Source organism: Engraulis encrasicolus, chromosome 4 (assembly GCF_034702125.1).
Source record: "Engraulis encrasicolus isolate BLACKSEA-1 chromosome 4, IST_EnEncr_1.0, whole genome shotgun sequence".
Classification (NCBI taxonomy): domain Eukaryota; kingdom Metazoa; phylum Chordata; class Actinopteri; order Clupeiformes; family Engraulidae; genus Engraulis; species Engraulis encrasicolus.
Window position 1 is genome coordinate 38,674,019 of NC_085860.1, and position 20,000 is coordinate 38,694,018.

Below are 20,000 nucleotides of genomic sequence, written 5' to 3' on the forward strand. Positions count from 1 at the left end.
ACTACTACTGCTGTTACTACTTCTGCTGCTGCNACTTCTACTACTACTACTTCTGCTGTTACTACTTCTGCTGTTGCTACTACTACTAGGCCTACTACTACTTCTGCTACTCCTCCTCCTCCTCCTCCTCCTCCTCCTCCTCCTCCTCCTCCTCCTCCTCCTCCTCCTCCATGCACCTGCATCCAAACACATGCTCCTACATTGCTCAAATTCAGAATACCCCACCTGCTTAACCGACAGGTGTCTTGCTTTGTGAATGAGCCATAACAACTGCTACATTGTTTCAACAGGTGCACTCATTAGAACCTAATCACACTCGCCAGAAGGGGTGGCGCTAACACACGGCTCAGAGCCAATCAAAACACGGATGTGAATAAAAGGAACCAATAATAGCACAGCAGGGAGACCTGTAAAGGCCAGATCTGCAACTAAGCTACACAGCACGTGCATCAGGTGCTGCGGGAAGAAGGGGAAAAACAGGATAAAGGAAAGAAAGCCACAACCGAAACTCAGGTGGGTTCAGAAAGTAAACCTCCAGCCATACCACATATTTCTCCAAACCAATCCCCTTATCCAGTTGATCCTCGTGTACATGAGGTAATTAGTGACATCACTAGCTTAAAATACTACAGTAGACGAATCCTAGTGGCAGAGAATAAAACATTCCTGGTAGGTTGGTCTAGCATCACACCATTACGTAGGAGACTATTTTGGCTATACCAGAAAGTTTCCCTCCAATGACAACACACAATTTCCCCCCCTCTTTTTGGATCTGTGTAGTGAGTGTTTCCCCCCTCTTTTTGGATCTGTGTAGTGAGTGTTTCCCCCCTCTTTTTGGATCTGTGTAGTGAGGTGTTTGGGGTGAGCTTACACAAGGCTTTGTCACAACATATAGGAGGTATAATGAAGACCATTTTCAGTCTAAACTCAATTTTGACTAAATGTGTAGCTAAATCACTTTCCCTTTGTAGGGCAGAATGGTTTGATCACAGACTATTCATTTCATGCTGTCCACCTCATTACCACGCCCACTAACCCCACCCGTTTAATTGTTTTTCGTGCTGCCCCAGAATTTCCGGGCCACTAGTTCTGGCTAGGCTGCCCATAGCCTTCTGAATGATTTGGCACTAGCAACCGCGACCCAAATTGTAATGGCGCCGTGTTTGTAACCTTGGGTAATAAAGTGGATAGTCTGGGATCACCCATGTTAAAGCAGAGATATAAGGAGTACAGGGAAGAATTCCTCAAGCCACTTGGCTCGCTGCAACCAAGCGTCTGTTTACCTATGAGTGCTTTACAACAGTACCTGTCTAAAGAGCACAGGTAATATGGCAAGACGTTTACTTTCGCAATTTAGTTTGCTAATTACTCCGGCAATATGCTTATGGGAGTCAACACAGACATTAAACGCTAGACATTCTTTAGCTCTCATGATCACGTAATTGTCATAACAACCTTATTTTACTCTACTAGTGAAATCAAAAAGCTACATACTAGCGTTGGGTTGTTTGGAATTACTCAACTATAGACAAAAAAATCCATCGAGGAGCTTTACTGTTTCCCATCTTCAAATTACTGTGTATGCAGCACTTTACATCAGAATTCCAGAGCACACCACCATCACTCCAACACCTGTAGCAATGACCTTGGGCAGCTCTTCTATCTAAATTAAAATCAGAGGCGGGATATAAATATATGCCTGCAAATGCATACCACTCCACTGATAAGCAGTCATTATGGGCAGTTTGTGTGTGTGTGTGTGTGTGTGTGTGTGTGTGTGTGTGTGTGTGTGTGTGTGTGTGTGTGTGTGTGTGTGTGTGTGTGTGTGTGTGTGTGTGTGTGTGTGTGTGTGTGTGTGTGCGTGTGCGTGCGTGCGTGCGTGCGTGCGTGCGTGCGTGCGTGCGCGTGCGCGTGTGTGTGTGTGTGTGTGCATGCGTGCGAACTGGACTGTGGTATAGCTCTGTTTCTGGGTGTTTATTAACAATGGCTAGTCGGGTTGGTCGTCGGTGTGGCTGCTATAGGCCCATGCGTGTCTGTGAGGTTGCGGTATAGATAATTTACCTCTGTTGCTGGGTGTTTATTAACACTGGCCGACGTGTAGTGGGTTGTTTTGGTGTGATAAACTTTAGTGTTTATTACCTGCGGTCACTCAGGACAATGGGTTGGTGGGATACTTGGACCGGGGATGATGCGGCTATTCCAATTTAAGATAGGCTCGTGGGTGTGGCTGTTATAGCCTTGTGTGTCTGACAGCCAAGACTGTGGTGTAGTTCTGGCACTAGTTGTTTATTACGACGACATTGTGTTTGTTCCCCAGGCCCCATGTGTGTGTCTGTGAGGATGGTTAGTTAGGAATAGTTAGTCAGTGGTCAGAGGTTGGCAGATTGTTGTTGATGTGCCTGATCCGTAGGTTGCATGTGTGTATCAGTGAGGCTGTGGTACAGCAGCACTGAGCATTTCGTTTCGAGTTGGAGCGGAGGGCCTTGGAGAAACACACAGTTGTGTTCTGCACAAATGTTGGGTAGCAAGTCTGCTCTGTGCTCGCAATGGCTCAAGTGAAGGGGAATGTATTGCACTTAGCATAACCTACCTTTTCGAAATATAGACAAAATATTGTTTAAAATCGATATTATGAAATTTGATATTGTTTGACAGCAATACTAATATCACGATATTAATTTGATATATTGCAGAGCCCTAGCGCTGGGTGCTGATCAACAGTGGACTGTGTGGTTACTCCTTATAGCCTCCCTGCTGGAGGTGAAACAGATGGCCACGCAGGGAAGAAGGGAAAACTCATTAGATAGAAAATGCCAGAAAGCACAAGACATAGGTGGAGATGTATACAAACGCACGCAGAGAAGAAGAGGAAAAATCATTAGATAGAAAATGCCGGAAGACACAGGTCGAGATGTACGCATGCATGCACGCACACGGCCACACACACACGGCCGGCCACACACATACACACACACACGCACACGCGCACACGCTTATCTTATGCCTGGGAGGCGAAAATCAATAATTAAAAGCAAAAACAATAACCCATAAAGTGAGAAATTAAAAACAATGCACTTGATCATGAGAAAGTCTATAAAACCATGGGAGTGTATATTTAAAAAGCCATCACCTTACATATTAGATTACACTGGGCTAATGGTGTCAAGGACAGAATATAAACAATTAAGAGAGATATTACAATTATGACATACAAACCCATGTACTCTATTACAAAGATCATAATGGTATAATAAGATAAAGCATAAAAATTAAAACAGCTTGTATGAAATAACAGAATGGGACAAACTAAAATTGTGTACCTATATAAAATGGTAACCTTATTAAAAAAGGAACATAAACTATAGCAAGGAACATTATGATGGCAGTAAAATAATAACTTGTATACCAACTGTACTCAACATGACAGATGCATTTTTCAATATTGCATCTTGTCACAATTCAGCATTTTTTCACTTTGGGCCAATCAGGGGGCCCCCTGGCAGGTAGGGGCCCCTAGGCTTCAGCCATATCTAGCCTGTCCATTAATCCGTCCCTGCATGGAAGGCATGGAATAGTGGGGTTGGATATACAGAGAAAGAGAATAAAGAGGACAGACAAGGAGGAGGAATGGAATGCCATACAGTACGTGTGGATAAAAATAGAAATAGATGCATATAGGGAGGAAATAATGGAGGGAGGGAGGGAGGTTGTGAGTGAGGGATGAAAGGATGAGGAGATAAGGTAGAAGGTAAAAAGGTAGAAAAGGAGGGAGGCCGTGTGTGGATTGGAAGGGAGTCACAGCAAGAGTCTTGGGACGCCGCCATTACTGATGGGACGAAGAGAGTGGCGAGAGGTTTACTATAACGACAGGGTTGAGAGGGAGTGAAGTGTACTGTAAGAACAGAGAGGAGAAGGAGTGATATATGGAGTGACATAAAGAAAGGAAAGAGAGGAATGATATGGAGAAGAGGCGGGATTGCTGGCGAACATGCGTGTATGTGAGACAATGAATAAGAGCTATGCAATATCTGTGTTTTTTTCTCACTCTCATTTTGTTTTTTCTGTTTACATTTTTATTTTAAATATGTTGTTTTTATGTGATATGGACCCCCGTTTGTCTGGAATAAAAAAAATGAACTGAATTGAATTGCATTGAATTGAATTGTTGACTCACAGCATAGCAAAGGCTTGCGGGACGTCCCCGTTGCTAAGTGGTGGCAGGCTGGTGGCCCCATGAAAGGTGACGCAGACGAGGACCTCACCAGGACGCGACACGTGACCGCACTGCTGCAGAACAGGGCTGGCATCGGCACACCGTGGAGACTCCATCACCTGGTACACATACAAAGGCAAGGCAAGTTTATTTGTATAGCGCATTTCATACTCAATTCATTCAACACAATGTGCTTCACAAAACACAATTGCAAAAAGAAAGGAAACAAGAAAGAAAGAAAGAAATGAATACTTTAAATTATTACATAAACACACACACGCACACACATGCACACACACACACACACGGACACATACATGTATACAGTACGGTAGACAAACCGTACCAAAATACACGCAAACACACGTACGCACGCACACACACACACACACGTATACAGTACGGTAGACAAACCGTACCAAAATACACGCAAACGCACACGCACACGCACACGCACACGCACACGCACCGAGTTGGCCGTCTCTGGGAAGACCTGTAGCGTGAGCTGGTGCCAGTTCAGAGGTAAGCGCTGTTTCCCCCCTCCTTTTTCATCCATACATTAGATCACACACTCATACCACCACCTTCATGCATACATAGGGTTAGGAGTTAGTAAGGGATTAGTAACTACCTAATAACAGGGTCTTGACGTCTGTGTGTAGGACTTCTCTGGGTGTACTCTATGTTGAAGTCACAGGGGACTAGTAAGAGATAGTCAAGATCTGGGATGGAGGAGATCATTGTGTCCCATTTGTTCAAAGAGTTAGCTAGTGGTCCTGGGAGACGGTAGATGACAATTGCGGACTCTTTGATTGGAGATGTTACCTTGATGGTGTCTTTTCTGTGGTGTATGAACATATGCCAAGACGCTAGAGGGAGCAGTCTTACTCCAGAACCCCTGTATGTCTTATTGAGTCTTAATGAGTTTTATGGGCAGTTCAACAATATCACAGTAAAGTGAAGTCACGCTTAAATCTGGTTTCGTCATTCTTATCTTTATAAAGAACCCCAACTCGACATTTTCAAAGGAGCTGTAGTTATTCTTGGGGGGCAGGGGAGCAAGTCTATCTGTCCAAATGAACTGACATTTAAACAAAATCTATCCTCATCCATGCCAATATTCCAAAAAAGCAAAAACTTTACAAAGTTCAAATTGCTAATATTATTATGAGCGGGCCAAGCGGATAAGCTCTCTTTTTATTTCAAAGGGCAACATTTTAAAGGGCAAAACGGAAACAAATAGACTGTTCACACTTGCTTAAGCATTGCTGGAATGTCCCTAATCATGCAGAGCACTCAGCGAAGGCCAAATCAGGGCCAGAACATTAGGCATGCAGAGGGGTGCTGTAGTGCACTCCGCTAACAGACTGAACCATGACTGGGTAACCTGCCTAAGGATAACCTGGGTTATTTACCAACCCTACCCCACCTCTGTCTCTCCAATGCAACATCCTGTCAACAGCTTCATTACGATCCTATCTTTCAAAATTATGTTTTATTAAAAATGTATTAAATCTACTGTTATTATGAAGTGTTACCAAAAAATCTAATAAATAAGTAAATACATATACAAACAAATATTTAGGTATACCATTGCATTTTCAGGAAACGAATGGGATGACTTATCCGACAAACACCCACCGTCAGGAAACAGCTGTCTAATCAAGCACTTGTGCAATCCTGTGCCCATGTGCTGTACCGCACAACACAACAATATAAAGACCTTGGTTAAGGCAGAGCCAATGAATGCATCAAGGTCTCATCGGTCTCTAGGCAACAGGTAATCTGCCAAACAGTTGTGGCAGCTCATGGAAATGGCTTTTCACTGCAGGCGTCTGAAAGCTTTCATTGTGGGGAAGTCAATTTAGCGAACCTTGGGACATTTGACATTGTTCGGCTGTTCAAAAGTGATGGAGGTCTTTTTTCGAGGTGCAATGAAAGGGAGGCAGAGCAGCTCGGAGCAGGGTGGGGACAATGAGACATGAGTCGACATCCGTCTCTGCTACAAGGTCTGTGTGAGCCTGGGTAGGAAATAATCAACATTCCCCCATGCACAGAACTGAACTGAGCACACATGCGCACGGACGCACGCACGGACGCACGCACGCAGACACGCACACACGAACGCACACATGCACGCATGCACGCGCACACGCAAACACGCCATACTGTATGCACACATGCACGTATGCACGCATGCAAGCGCACAAATATCATGTCTACAGGATTTAAATGTTTATTTTCTTACTTCCATACTGTACATAAACACACAGTAGGCATACATAACGTGTGTGTGTGTGTGTGTGTGTGTGTGTGTGTGTGTGTGTGTGTGTGTGTGTGTGTGTGTGTGTGTGTGTGTGTGTGTTGTCCTCTCCTCTCTTCTCTCCTCCACTCCACTCCACTCCCCTCTCTTTGGTCCATGGTATTTGGTGTCTGGCTATGGGTTAAAGGCATGCTGTGTTTGTGTGAGGTTTAGGTTTATACTGTATGTGAGGGTTGAGTGATGGTGTGTGGAGATGTCAGGTTTTGTAGTGTTTGGCTGTGTGTATGAGTAGTGTATGTTAAAAAAGTGTGAGGTCTGTAAAGCATGTGTGATGTGATTCTCTGATTTCAGAGGAAATGGAATAAAAACTATGAAATGGATTAAGTAATGAAAGAAAGGGAAAATGTTTGAAAATAATTTTAAAAAGTACATGTATATTATGTATAATATGTATTTTGTTTATCTGTGGTGTGTATATAGTTGAATAAAATAATAATTAAAAAAACATAACTAACGCATAATTTATTTTGGCGAGATCTAAAAAATGGCTAGTTGAACTTCTGTTTGGCAAAAATATCTACTAGACCAATTGGCTGGTGGTAGAAAAAAATAATTTGGAGCCCAAACTATTTTCTTACTTCCCTCCCATTCACACACTGCATCATCTTGTAAGCCTATTTCGGATGACGGAGGTGGAGGAGGTGTTTTAACGGGAAGAGGAGGGCTCACAAGTACACACACCCCATCAGCTGGTACAAAACCAAGCCCGTGAGTTGAGGTGTGGTGTGGTGTGTTGTGGTGTGGTGCAGTGACGTGAAGAGGTGCTTAGTGTACAAAGGGACGCATTCAATACTCAAGCTCCAACACAAACACAACGTGAGGCCGTGTGTGTGTGTGTGTGTGTGTGTGTGTGTGTGTGTGTGTGTGTGTGTGTGTGTGTGTGTGTGTGTGTGTGTGTTCATAGGTCTTGTGAGCTTCGAAACCCCCCTTACGTAAAAAAGTAGCAGAATGTGAGAGAGATTTGCCTCACCGTGCCACAGACGTAATCAGTTCAGCCCACTTTAGTGAAGCAATTGTTAAACACGTTTCAAATGGTGACTTCAAATAACCCCTCTCTGAGTCCTGAAACACTGAGTTCAAATTAGGGGAATAGAGTCTTGACACTCTGAGCAGAATTATTTAGTGTGAAAGACCACGGTGAATTCACTTTAATCTACTTGTACATTAATCTATTTATAGAGAACGTCACCACAAAGAAAAAATGAAAAAACAACAGTACAAATTGTAATAATGAGACATTTCAATAAGAAGGTGTTGGATATGGCCAAAAAAAATCAAAGACAGATATAACAGCTCAGCAGATAAAAAAACAATCAATGTAAACCATGAGGTTTGACTTAATCGATCATTTTAATATTGATTACAGATATGGAGCCCTCAGTGGAACTCATAATGCTGAAAAGTGATAATCTTACAAGGTCATGTGTAATGACATTACACATTAGTGTAATAAATACTTCGTAAAAATATGTGTCATGAAAAAGTATAAGAGCAGTAAAAAATCAAAACAAAATAAAATTCATCATTAGTGTATATGTCTGCATGTTTATATTCATATAAATAAACACTTGGCTTTCTCTTTTTATTGTTTTAATTTTGCTTATCCTTTCTGATAAAATATTTAGTTTCAGTCGATGGTCTTGTCATTTCCGCATCTAAGCTGTGTGCTTGCGCTTGCGCGCGCGCACGCGCACGCGCGTGTGTGTGTGTGTGTGTGTGTGTCTCTCTCTCTCTCTCTCTCTCTCTCTCTCTCTCTCTCTCTCTCTCTCTCTCTCTCTCTCTCTCTCTCTCTCTCTCTCTCTCTCTCTCTCTCTCTCTCTCTCTCTCTCTCTCTCTCTCATCAGGGGGGTGTAGGGCAGCCATAGGGCCGCTCCTCACCACCACATGCTCAGCCTCCCCTGGGACGCCACACGCTTGTCAATAATTCAGAACCACAGGAAGATATTTCATAAGCAGTCAGAGTGTGTGTGTGTGTGTGTGTGTGTGTGTGTGTGTGTGTGTGTGTGTGTGTGTGTGTGTGTGTGTGTGTGTGTGTGTGTGTGTGTGTGTGTGTGTGTGCTGCAGAGGTAGACAAATATGGCGGATGGGTGGAAAAATTGGAGGTGGATAAAGTGCTGCAGGGGAAAAAATGGAGAGATCTCAAGATGGACACAGACACATAAATGCAGCGAGAGCGGGCGAGCCAGCACCAGAGGGAGAGAGAGGGAGAGAGAGAGAGGGAGAGAGAGCGAGGGAGAGAGAGAAAGCGGTAGTGCCAAGACAGAAGGAAAGGTGCTGAATATATACCACTGAATAAAAAAGAAAGATTGGAGAGTGTTTTGTGAGAATGATTGAATAGGAGAAAGACCTTCCCTGTATTTAAATGTTCTAAGCTTTGCCAATACTGATGCAAATAGACAGGCCCTGAAGCAAATTGAAAAAGATAAAGATGGACATAGAGAAAGGAAAACAAGAGTAGATATAAGAGAATATGTAGCCTACTGTATTGTATAGAGACCATTGGTCTCCACCACTACCACAGCTCAGCTTCACCTGTCAATCACCCGGCCACTGGATCAATAGTGGGTGGTGCTGAGGAGAGGAAAACAACCAGCATTCTGATTCCTCCATCACTCCGTCTCGCCATTAACCCTTTACTCTCCAGCCGGTCGATGCCCCCCCCCCCCCCCTTTTTCCTCATCACAGAACACTGATGAGGAGTGACTTGCTCACCTCTTTTTCACTTTGCCTCCCAATTAACCTCGCTCTCCTTCGTTAAGGGGAGTGTCAAAGTCAATAGCTCATCTGACGACACATATTAAGGACTGATTGCTCACATTCTTCATCACCGCCTCTGAAAATTAAGTCCACTCTTCCCAACAGTTAGTCATTCGTTAGACAAAACCAAAAATCATCAAATTAGAATACTAATTAAGACTTGCTTTCTTCACTTCAAATCAATGTTATTTCACTAAATGAAAACGATATCTGTGAGACATTATTACCCTTTTTTGCTGCTGTTGTTCTGCCTCACATACACAATGACCTCATTGAACACCTTATAAAGTGGAGAAGACACACTAACACTATCGCCTTATAATTTTTCAGTGTTCAACTGTGCTGAATCCCGCATAAATCGTAGATGAATGAAAGAAGTGAAAAACAGCTCTCTTTGGATTTTTCTTTGTTTAGACGCCCACAAACATTTGGGCATGGCCCTTCCTCAGCTTGTAATGGCGAAAAAAAACCCCAAAGAAAAACCTGAAGCTTGTCCTTCTCTTCTTTCATTCTCACTAAACACCTTTCATGATTATCTCACTAGACTTTTTGTGTATATGGAGTCCAATCAAAGACTGCCTTTGTACATGAATACTCTGGTACACAGTAAATGCTGTTCCTTTGTTCCTTTCTCTCAACTATGATCGTAAGCTCACTGTGCACGAGACCTGAGTACGTTGTGGCTCATGTTTGCATACCATACTTGTTTACCATGTTTACATGAAATACATACATACGCATGCATGCTAATATTCTTACCCCAGCATGTGACTCTTCTACGCAGACCAACCAAATGGTCAGCAGACAACCACCACCTCCCGTCCTGCTGTAATTATGCCGCAATATGTGCTACTTGCGGTCATTGAGGATCTATCCTATTTAGAGGTTAGGCCATTCTCTGACCCCACCAGCCTGAGGTTAAGTTCTGGGTCATGCTGTGGCTAGATCAACACTTTCAGCCACATTACATATGCTTCTATAAAAGTAGAACTCAACTCACTGTATTGAGACACATTTCACACATTTTATCAGCTTACATTTCCAAATTCCCCTAAATTCTGTGGATTTAGGGTGTGCCGTGCGCAACCTCACATCTGGCTCTATGTTTCACAATTGAAGATATTTTTTTTCCGTTCCGTGTTGCAATTAGCGTATAGACTAGGACTACAGAATCACAAAAGAAACATTTCTTTTTTTAAATATCCTGTCTTCGGTCATCAATAACCCAGTTAGAGGGTGATTACTTCTGACGGCGTTTGTGTAAGGACCAGCGGCTACATGATTGCTGCTCAGCGTGTGCTTGGAAAGGTTTTTAATATTGCCTGCTGCAAAAAAATGCAGTGAATAAACGAGGCAGTCCATCATGAGCACAGGACCCACACAGAGACTGACTGACAGCCTTAAATGGATGCACTGGCAGGGTAGGATGGGTGGAATTCATTTCTGTTCGCTATTTATCTTGTCTTGTCTTGTCACGTCCGGGGCCATGATGGTGCATCTAATCTGCCGAATCCTAATTACCTGCTTAATGTTTCACTCGGCGGCAGCTTACATCATGTTGCTCAATCTGCAGAATGAGTAACGACGGTGTAATTATCGCCCGTGTGAAAAAGCTCATCTCAAATGGACGGCAAATGGACGAAAATGGATGGAAATGGAAATGTGTGAGGCCACCAGTTGGGGCTGCAAAAATGAATGGTGACTGTGACATTATTTTTTTTTCCAACAAGAGATGTTTGTCACTGAATGAATGCTACTATCTAGTGCTATAATGAACTTGTATTTCATTTATGTTGCACCAATAGGCCCGTAACTCTGGACAAATGAAAAAAGAAAAAAGAAATCAACATACCACGTCACATTTACAAATTCATAACATACTTAAAATGCTTAATATAAAACCAATAACCAAAAAAGGGCCACCTGCCAACATCAATAAACAGTAGGCCTACCATCTTCCCTCCTGGTTATCTTATCAGTCAAGATCAATATCAGTCAAGATAGTTCACAAACATGTAAACAAGTCCATGTACTTGGACTCCATGTACTCCAAGTGTATGTACTTTGAATTATATTTGGATTTACTGTGTTTGTTGAACACAAGCAATGCTTTGCTGTCATGACTCTCATTATCGAACTACTACAGATTGTCTGCCTTGCTCAGTGGTTTTAAAACCTTTTTTGAACAATCGCCCACTTGACGTCATCATAAGTAACTTACCCCCGACTTACACTCCCCAATGACGTTCTGAGGAACCCCCCTCTCAGCTCCATCCTTCACAAAGCCCCCTTAGGGCTCCCTAACACTCCCTGGAGGGCTGTAGAGCCCCCGTTGAGAAACGCTAGTCTACCCGACTGTGCTCTCCTGAAGACACTATGACTCACATGCAGGAATATGACCCGATTCCATTCGTGCGCTCGCATGTGTGAGCTGCCAAGTCATAGCACACCCTGTCTGCCCCTCCCAGTGATGTAAACAAGCCTTAAAAAAGATTTACGTATCACAAGCACCCAGTTTGAGCTTCACATACTTCTGCAAAACTGTCAAGCCTTTAAAAAATCATGTGCTTTGGAATTCATAAATATTTCCTGTTTTAATGGTGTGTTAATTCCGGGTGGTGGAGGATTACAGTTTTCATGTTTGTGCCAAGATGCAATTCATGTGTACCGTAAAACACACAGATGTTCTATTATGCCATTTTTAGCCAGGCGTAGTACGGCTTTGCCAGTAAAATACCAATAAACCATGACTTTGTAGACTTGAAGGAGAAGAGAAAGGCAAACATGAGCTTAGATAAGAGCTGCACGAGACGGATGCACTTCTGAACACCGCATGGAGTCTGCAGTCTGTGGCTTCTGAAAAACTCAAACAGCCAAAGGCCCATGGCGGGGGAGAGAGGGGGAGAGAGGGAGAGGCCAAGTGTAGTGAGCAAGAAAGCTAACGAGAGAGAAAGCAAGAGAAAGACAGAGAGTGAGAGAGAGACAGAAGAGAGTGAAGAGACCGAGAGAGGAAAAAAGGGAGGAAGGGACAGTATATGTAAGAGTAAAGAGAGAGAGAGAGAGAGAGAGAGAGAGAGAGAGAGAGAAAGAGAGAGAAAGAAAGAAAGAAAGAGATAGAGAAGGAGAGAGACAGAGACAGAGAGAGAGAGAGAGAGGGAGAGGGAGAGGGAGAGAGAGAGAGAGAGAGAGAGAGAGAGAGCAGTGAAAGGGAGCAAATAAGACACAGTCTGACAGCGTACTCTGCCTCTGTCGCTATAGATACAAAAAAATAAAAGAGAAGAAAAGAAAAAACTCTCTGCTGGATTTAAAAGGCCTCCTTTATCAGCCTCTACTCAGGGACCACTTTGAAAAATAATGACTCGCATTTGTAAATCTCACCCTTCTCTCTCTCTCTCTCTCTATCTCTCTCTCTCTCTCTCTCTCTCTCTCTCTCTCTCTCTCTCTCTCTCTCAAATGCCACCACATGCAACAGTGTGGGTGTCTACCACAGTGTGAGATTAGGTAGGAAATGAAGACATTATCAGACAGAAGTTCACCTCAACACACACACATACATACAGTACACACGCACAAACACAGACACAGAAACCCACGCACGCACGCACGGACGCACACACACACGTCTGAATCTGCTGAATCTGACACACACAACCACATTCACCAGCTCAAGCTGAGAGATATTTTGTTATAATGAGTGACTTTGCTAATCTCTACTTCCAGATGGTCCATATCAACCCTGATAACTCCAAAGCTTTCTTTTCTTGGTTACCCTAAGGCCAGTCTTTGCTCTCCAGACCATAAGGCCACAGATGAAAGGAGCCATGAATGCCTATAAATGAAACCGTGAAAAATCACCTGTTAATTCCCCTCAAGGTGCACTGCACAGCACCCAAGCCGGAGATAAATAAGTATTTAAAAAGTCAAGTCTGACAGAATAGCAGACTAAGAGCCAATTAAGAGCGGTTTTAGTGAGTTAGAGACAATATTTTAAAGGCACCCAACCATAAGGCGTAATTTTGTGTGAAGTGCAATGCATACAAAAAACAACTACTGCACTATACAATATATACCCAAGGAGCGAAGCAAATTAATCCCACAGATATGTCCTCAATGAAGTATATGCATAGCATTGCCAGAATCTGCTGTAGAATTACAGCGCTAATTGACTCAAACTGCCAAGTCTTCCCCTGCCTTCCTGGGATTCACAAGTTTGCCTCTCACTGTCATACTGGACTTTGAAATTCAGTCCAGTCGATAAATGTGTATGGTTATAAAAGTTTCCTGATGATGGGGAGCATGTCCTCCTCACAAATAAACCTTTAACTACTTGTACACTTCAAAACGGCAAAAAAAACTCTGAATGATGTATTTAATACTAATGTTTCATTGTCTTTTCATGTCCCATTGATTGTTATTTTCATCTCTTTTTTTGCATATTTATACATGAGAACTTTTATGCTATTCATCTCTGCATGTGTGTCAATGTGACCTTCCGGGTTAATGGACTGCCGGCCACATAAGTACCATTTTCTACTTACCAACGTCACAGATCTAATACCTCAAAGCGTCCTTTAGGATTTAAATTCCAGAAAAGCTATTTTTAGAGACACTGTTCTGGGCAGACCGGATTGTAGAAATTCCAGTCCCACTTCCCTTTTCCTTGTGAAATATAACAGCAAATAATAGAAAGCATCAGACAGTGACACCATTGGTAAGTTCACTTACTTCTCCTAGAACAGCAGGTACATATCAAAGATTTCTGCTGTCGTGCAGCAATGATTTATAAATCGTCCAGTAAATTATCTCGTGTCCAAATAATATATAGCAAATAATATATAGTATACTGTGGTATATATAGTATATATTATTAGCACAGTTGGGAGGTTATCTAGAGCAGGGGTTCCCAAACGTTACCATGACAAGGCCCCCCCATATACCAGTAGATCTCCAGCCAAGGCCCCCCATACAGTATATCACGAAAGTGAATACACCCCTCACAGTTTTGCAGATTTTTGAGTATATCTTTTCATAGGAAAGCATTACAGAAATGTAACTTTGACACAATGATTAGTGACCTTTTAACAACATATTTAAGCGCTTAAATGTCTTGTTCACTCAGAAAAAAACAAAATACAGCCATTAATGTTTGAACATGTACTCACAAAAGTGAGTACACCCCAGATTAAAATCCGGTAGAGAAGGGGCTATGTTGGCTCAAATCGTCTCGAAATGAAACGAAATGAAAAGGGATGACAAGGGAGGTCATCAGTTGAACTTTTACATTTTGAGTCTGCTTCTGGCTTAAATAGATTGGTGTGAGATTTGAATGCAATCCTATGGAGAATATCATGATCTGTTTCAGTAGTCACAGTGCATGTTGACATGCATGTTTCTTTTAGGTGTATTTCAGATTGCCAATGTTGACAGCATTCATGCATCCCCAAACCATGTCAGTCCCACTACCATGCTTGGCTTATGAGAGGATACACCTTTTTTTGTAAAACTCACTTGTTTACCACCACACATGCTTGACACCATCTAAAGCAAATTTGTTTATCTTGGTCTCTTCAGATCACACAACATGGTTCCAGTGATTCATATCCTTGGTCTGTTCATCTCTCTTGAGACCAAGATAAACAAATTTGCTTTAGATGGTGTCAAGCATGTGTGGTGGTAAACAAGTGAGTTTTACAAAAAAAGGTGTATCCTCTCATAAGCCAAGCATGGTAGTGTGACTGACATGGTTTGGGGATGCATGAATGCTGTCAACATTGGCAATCTGAAATACACCTAAAAGAAACATACATGTCAACATGCACTGTGACTACTGAAGCAGATCATGATATTCTCCATAGGATTGCATTCAAATCTCACACCAATCTATTTAAGCCAGATGTAGACTCAAAATGTAAAAGTTCAATGCAAAGAAAGGTTGAAACGCACACTGATGACCACCCTTGTCATCCCTTTTCATTTCGTTTCATTTCGAGACGATTCGAGCCAACATAGCCCCATCTCTACCGGATTTTAATCTGGGGTGTACTCACTTTTGTGAGTACATGTTCAAACATTAATGGCTGTATTTTGTTTTTTTCTGAGTGAACAGGAAATTTAAGCGGTTAAATATGTTGTTAAAAGGTCACTAATCATTGTGTCAAAGTTACATTTCTGTAATGCTTTCCTATGAAAACATATACTCAAAAATCTGCAAAACTGTGAGGGGTGTATTCACTTTCGTGATATACTGTATACCAGTAGATCTCCAGCCAAGGCCCCCCATATACCAGTCGATTCCAGCCAAGGCCCCCCTGACATGGGCCGTGACTGTATTATTATTTTTTTGGCCCATTGTCCCTTTTCACGCCCCCCTCTCCCCTTCAACCACCTGGTCCCCGACCCCCACTTTGAAAACCACTGATCTAGAGAACATCACCTAATGTCTTTGTAAATCAGCAGGCAAAGCAGGCAAAGCAGGCAAAGCGATGACACGTTTCCCTCATTATGCAGGGCAAAGTGGATGGATGGCCCAAGCCCCTCCCTCTGGGAATGCACTTCAGTCCTCCCCCCCGCCCCCCGCCTCCCCAATAAACCCAGGACCCCATCAGCATTATATTATTCCGAGTATAATGTGTGTCACCTTTTCCCTTTTTCCTCTACGCTCCTGCATTTCTGATGACTTGCATGCGATCATACAAAATCTCTGAGGAATACGTACCTGTAGATTATTCAGCCATAGACAAACAAGACAGAATCATATGAAGATGCTGGGCTGGCTTGTACAATAAATTGAATATGTCCCTTTAGTGAAACTACATGAAAGAACACTATGGTAAAGAGGCAGCACCAGTGTGAGAGACCCATACAGAATTGATAAAATCCCTCTCCTCTGTTTAGAGCAATGCTCATATCTGCATATCATTACTCTGCGTCTTACCTTCAACCTCTTCACTCTATGGTCCTACCTTGTTTATAACTACGGAGTACGGGGAATCTGAGGAAATGCCCGTTATGTGCGTAAAGATTTCAGTCTTGGTTCAGATACACAACATATTCACACCATGTTTTTTTGTAAGTGGTACATTTATATTGGTCATCTGATTTTGTACAAATGGTGAAAGGAATAGACTGACAAAATGCTGTAAGTACAGAAAATAGGCCAGCTGTGGCACAATAGTTAGACGGTCTCTCTGCATCGGTCCCAGGTTCAAATACCAAAATAAATGTGGAGGTGGGGAAATGCTTAACTAATGTACTACATGTCTCAATCAAGTACACGCACAGTGTTGATTAATTACAGTTAAGTTATTCTTTATTTATTTATTTACTTTTTTGCGCTTTTATGATTTCAACTTAGACCGTGAAGATGTTGACAGGAAAGCAGGGAGGGGGAGAGACACGGGTTGGTATCGGGCAATGGCCTAGTGCCTGAATAAAGCCCGGATCCCGGCATAACAATATGCAGCCTTAGCCGATTGAGCCACAGCCAAGGCCCAATTAATGCCATTCTGATCTTCATCCTCATCCATGATGGAAACACATGCACAATGCTGACCAATTAGAACTCCTTCTCTCTAACAATATTAATTTCCTGTCTCAATCGCAATTATGATAACAAATAACCAGCAATAACTAGCGGCAGCCGTACCAATAAATAATGTCACCGATGTGGCGTTTCATTATTTTTATTGTACACATGAATTGCAGGAATCAATTTAAGCCATTTAAAGAGGTCATTGCACAAATGGATGATGGAAGTCCATTAACTAGTGTGTAAACAGTCATTGAGGAACACCGTTAATTTCATCAGAGAACAAAAACATCAGCACCCTTCCCCCTTCCATTAGTTGACTACTTCGACACCGTGTGTGTGTGTGTGTGTGTGTGTGTGTGTGTGTGTGTGTGTGTGTGTGTGTGTGTGTGTGTGTGTGTGTGTGTGTGTTTGCGTCGTCTTCATAATTAGTAGCTGCAAGGGCACTTTCACAGCCCGACACTCTCTGGTGCTCTGCTGGTTGGCGGATGATCTCTCTGAAGTGTCATCTCACACACCACACACACACACACACACACACACACACACACACACACACACACACACACACACACACACACACACACACACACACACACACACACACACACACACACACACACACACACACACACACACACACACACACACACACACACGTCCCTCTGGTGTTACAGGCACTCTCTTTGTGCAAATGGCAATCTGTTTGTGTGTGTGTGTGTGTGTGTGTGTGTGTGTGTGTGTGTGTGTGTGTGTGTGTGTGTGTGTGTGTGTGTGTGTGTGTGTGTGTGTGTGTGTGTGTGTGTGTGTGTGTGTGTGTGTGTGTGTTTTGTGACCATGGGCACATGGTATGGTGGTAGGAGTGGTTTATTTCACAGGAGCCTAGCAGACACACACAAGCACACACGTATGCGCACGCGCGCGCACGCACACACACACACACACACACACACACACACACACACACACACACACACACACACACACACACACACACACACACACACACACACACACACACACACACACACACACACACACACACACACACACACACACACAGGAGGCGAAAATGGGCATCAGGAGGCGCAAATATGGCGATTCTCACCAGCCAAAGGGAGGAGTCTTGTGATGTACACAACACCAGACAGCAACATACTGTTATGAATGGATGAAGTGATGGAAATGAAATTGTTAAAATGAAATGATACTTGAAAGTGTTCATTCTAAGATGTCCGACTGGCAACAGCCAGGAGGAGGATGCTTACAGTATGACGTGGTACACAACACCACACTCAACAATATAATGCACGGATGGAGGAAATGAAAGTGAAAGAGAGCTACTGACAGTATTTGAGAGAAAGGGGCAGTAATTGTTGTTAGAGGGTTAGATAAACAGACAAAAAGGGCACTGAGAAAGAGGGGCACTGAGAGACGGAGGGGGCTGTGTTAAGGAGTTAGATAAACAAAAATCAGGAGAAACAGGAGAACAGCTTTTAGACAAAAGAGGGACATTGAGAAATAGAGAAAGAGCAAAAGAAAGAGAGAGAGAGAGAGAGAGAGAGAGAGAGAGAGAGAGAGAGAGAGAGAGATATATAGATAGATAGATAGAGAGAGAGAGAGAGAGAGAGAGAGAGAGAGAGAGAGAGAGAAAGACAGAGAAAGACAGACAGACAGTCACAGAGAGACTGAGACATGCTGTAGACAGACAGACAGGCAGACACAGGGGAAATCCCTATTAGTGAATTAGCTTATCTGAATTATTCAACATGTGTGAGGACAAAGGCCCACACAAAGGGACTGTGACATTTCACATCCGCCCGGCCATCGCCAAGGTGACAAGGTAACCATGTCATTGATGGGTGATCATTATGGGATGGAATGAATGAATGAATGAATGAATGAATGAATGCATCCCGCATAATGCAGAATGCAGCATGAATGACCAAATCCCCCCACGGTGACATGAGATCAGTACACTTCCTTCAATTCTGTAATGAATCCCTGTAGGTGGTTTATAGTCTGGAACTCCACTAAGGCTGACTTCACCATGCCAGCTGCTCACCAGGCTCCTCTTCCAGACAACAATGACATCATATCCCATAATATGCTCATTGCACACCATCATACCCAATCCCCTGGGACACTGAAAGCGTGAAAGCCCATTGGGAAACTCCAACTCCCATTGTCATTGTGACACAGCACTCCACAGCACACAAGTGAACACTGCACACTGCACACAACGAAATTGCATTTTTATGCCTCACCCGTGCAAGGGGGCAGCCCTCAGTGGCGCCCCATGGGGAGCAGTGCGGTGGGACGGTACCATGCTCAGGGTACCTCAGTCATGGAGGAGGATGGGGGAGAGCACTGGTTGATTACTCCCCCCACCAACCTGGCGGGTCGGGAGTCGAACCGGCAACCTCTGGGATGCAAGTCTGACGCCCTAACCGCTCACCCATGACTGCATCACCATGACGATGCAACATCAGGCGTCAGGCCATAGTCATTACATTTTGAATCGCCATTAAAAAAAAGTAAACACCACTAATGCAAATTTGGACAGATTTTTTGAATGACGACAAGAGAGAGGATTGCAGACATTCAAATTGGCTATGGATCTCTGGAGCACATGTAATATTTCTCTGCCTGCTGTTTGGGGGCTGTTAAATGAGTTTTTGAATGGCGCACCAACCACCGCAGAGTCCAGGGGCTGTGTAGACAGATTGGGGATTAATTATTCAGCGTTTAAAACTCTGATAAGTCCTCCGTGCCTCCTCAGCAGCACTGCGGATGGATATTTTTAGTAAACTAGCTGCATTACCATGCAATTGCACATTTGCAGCTGGAGAGCACATCTAGCTCACTACATAAGATGCCAAAACGATGCAACATCTTTTCTGTTCAAAATACATTAAAACATTAACATGTTATGAATATATATATAGCTTTCAATGTATACATAATATACAGGTATGAATGATACTTATATGTTCAATACATTTCATGTGTATTAAATACATAAATACAAAATAAAATCGTGTATTTTTCTTAACTTACTGTCCTAGAAAATATACTGTGATTGCCACTTCAAAATAATGACTCCTGACAAGAAAAATGTTTTGGTTAATAAGATCTCCCAGCCAGTCAGCTTTTCTAATACACTGCTGTAATTACAT

At 42.9% G+C, this 20,000-nt stretch overlaps 1 protein-coding gene across 1 annotated transcript in view; it reads right to left on the reverse strand.

Annotated features, from left to right (window-relative positions):
* LOC134448085 (coiled-coil domain-containing protein 33-like) overlaps positions 1-20,000 on the reverse strand; it is a 130,851-nt gene that overhangs the window by 87,984 nt on the left and 22,867 nt on the right. The window contains exon 5 of the mRNA XM_063197843.1: positions 4,175-4,332. Coding sequence (XP_063053913.1) covers positions 4,175-4,332 — 158 coding nt within the window. The remainder of the gene's footprint in view (positions 1-4,174; positions 4,333-20,000) is intronic.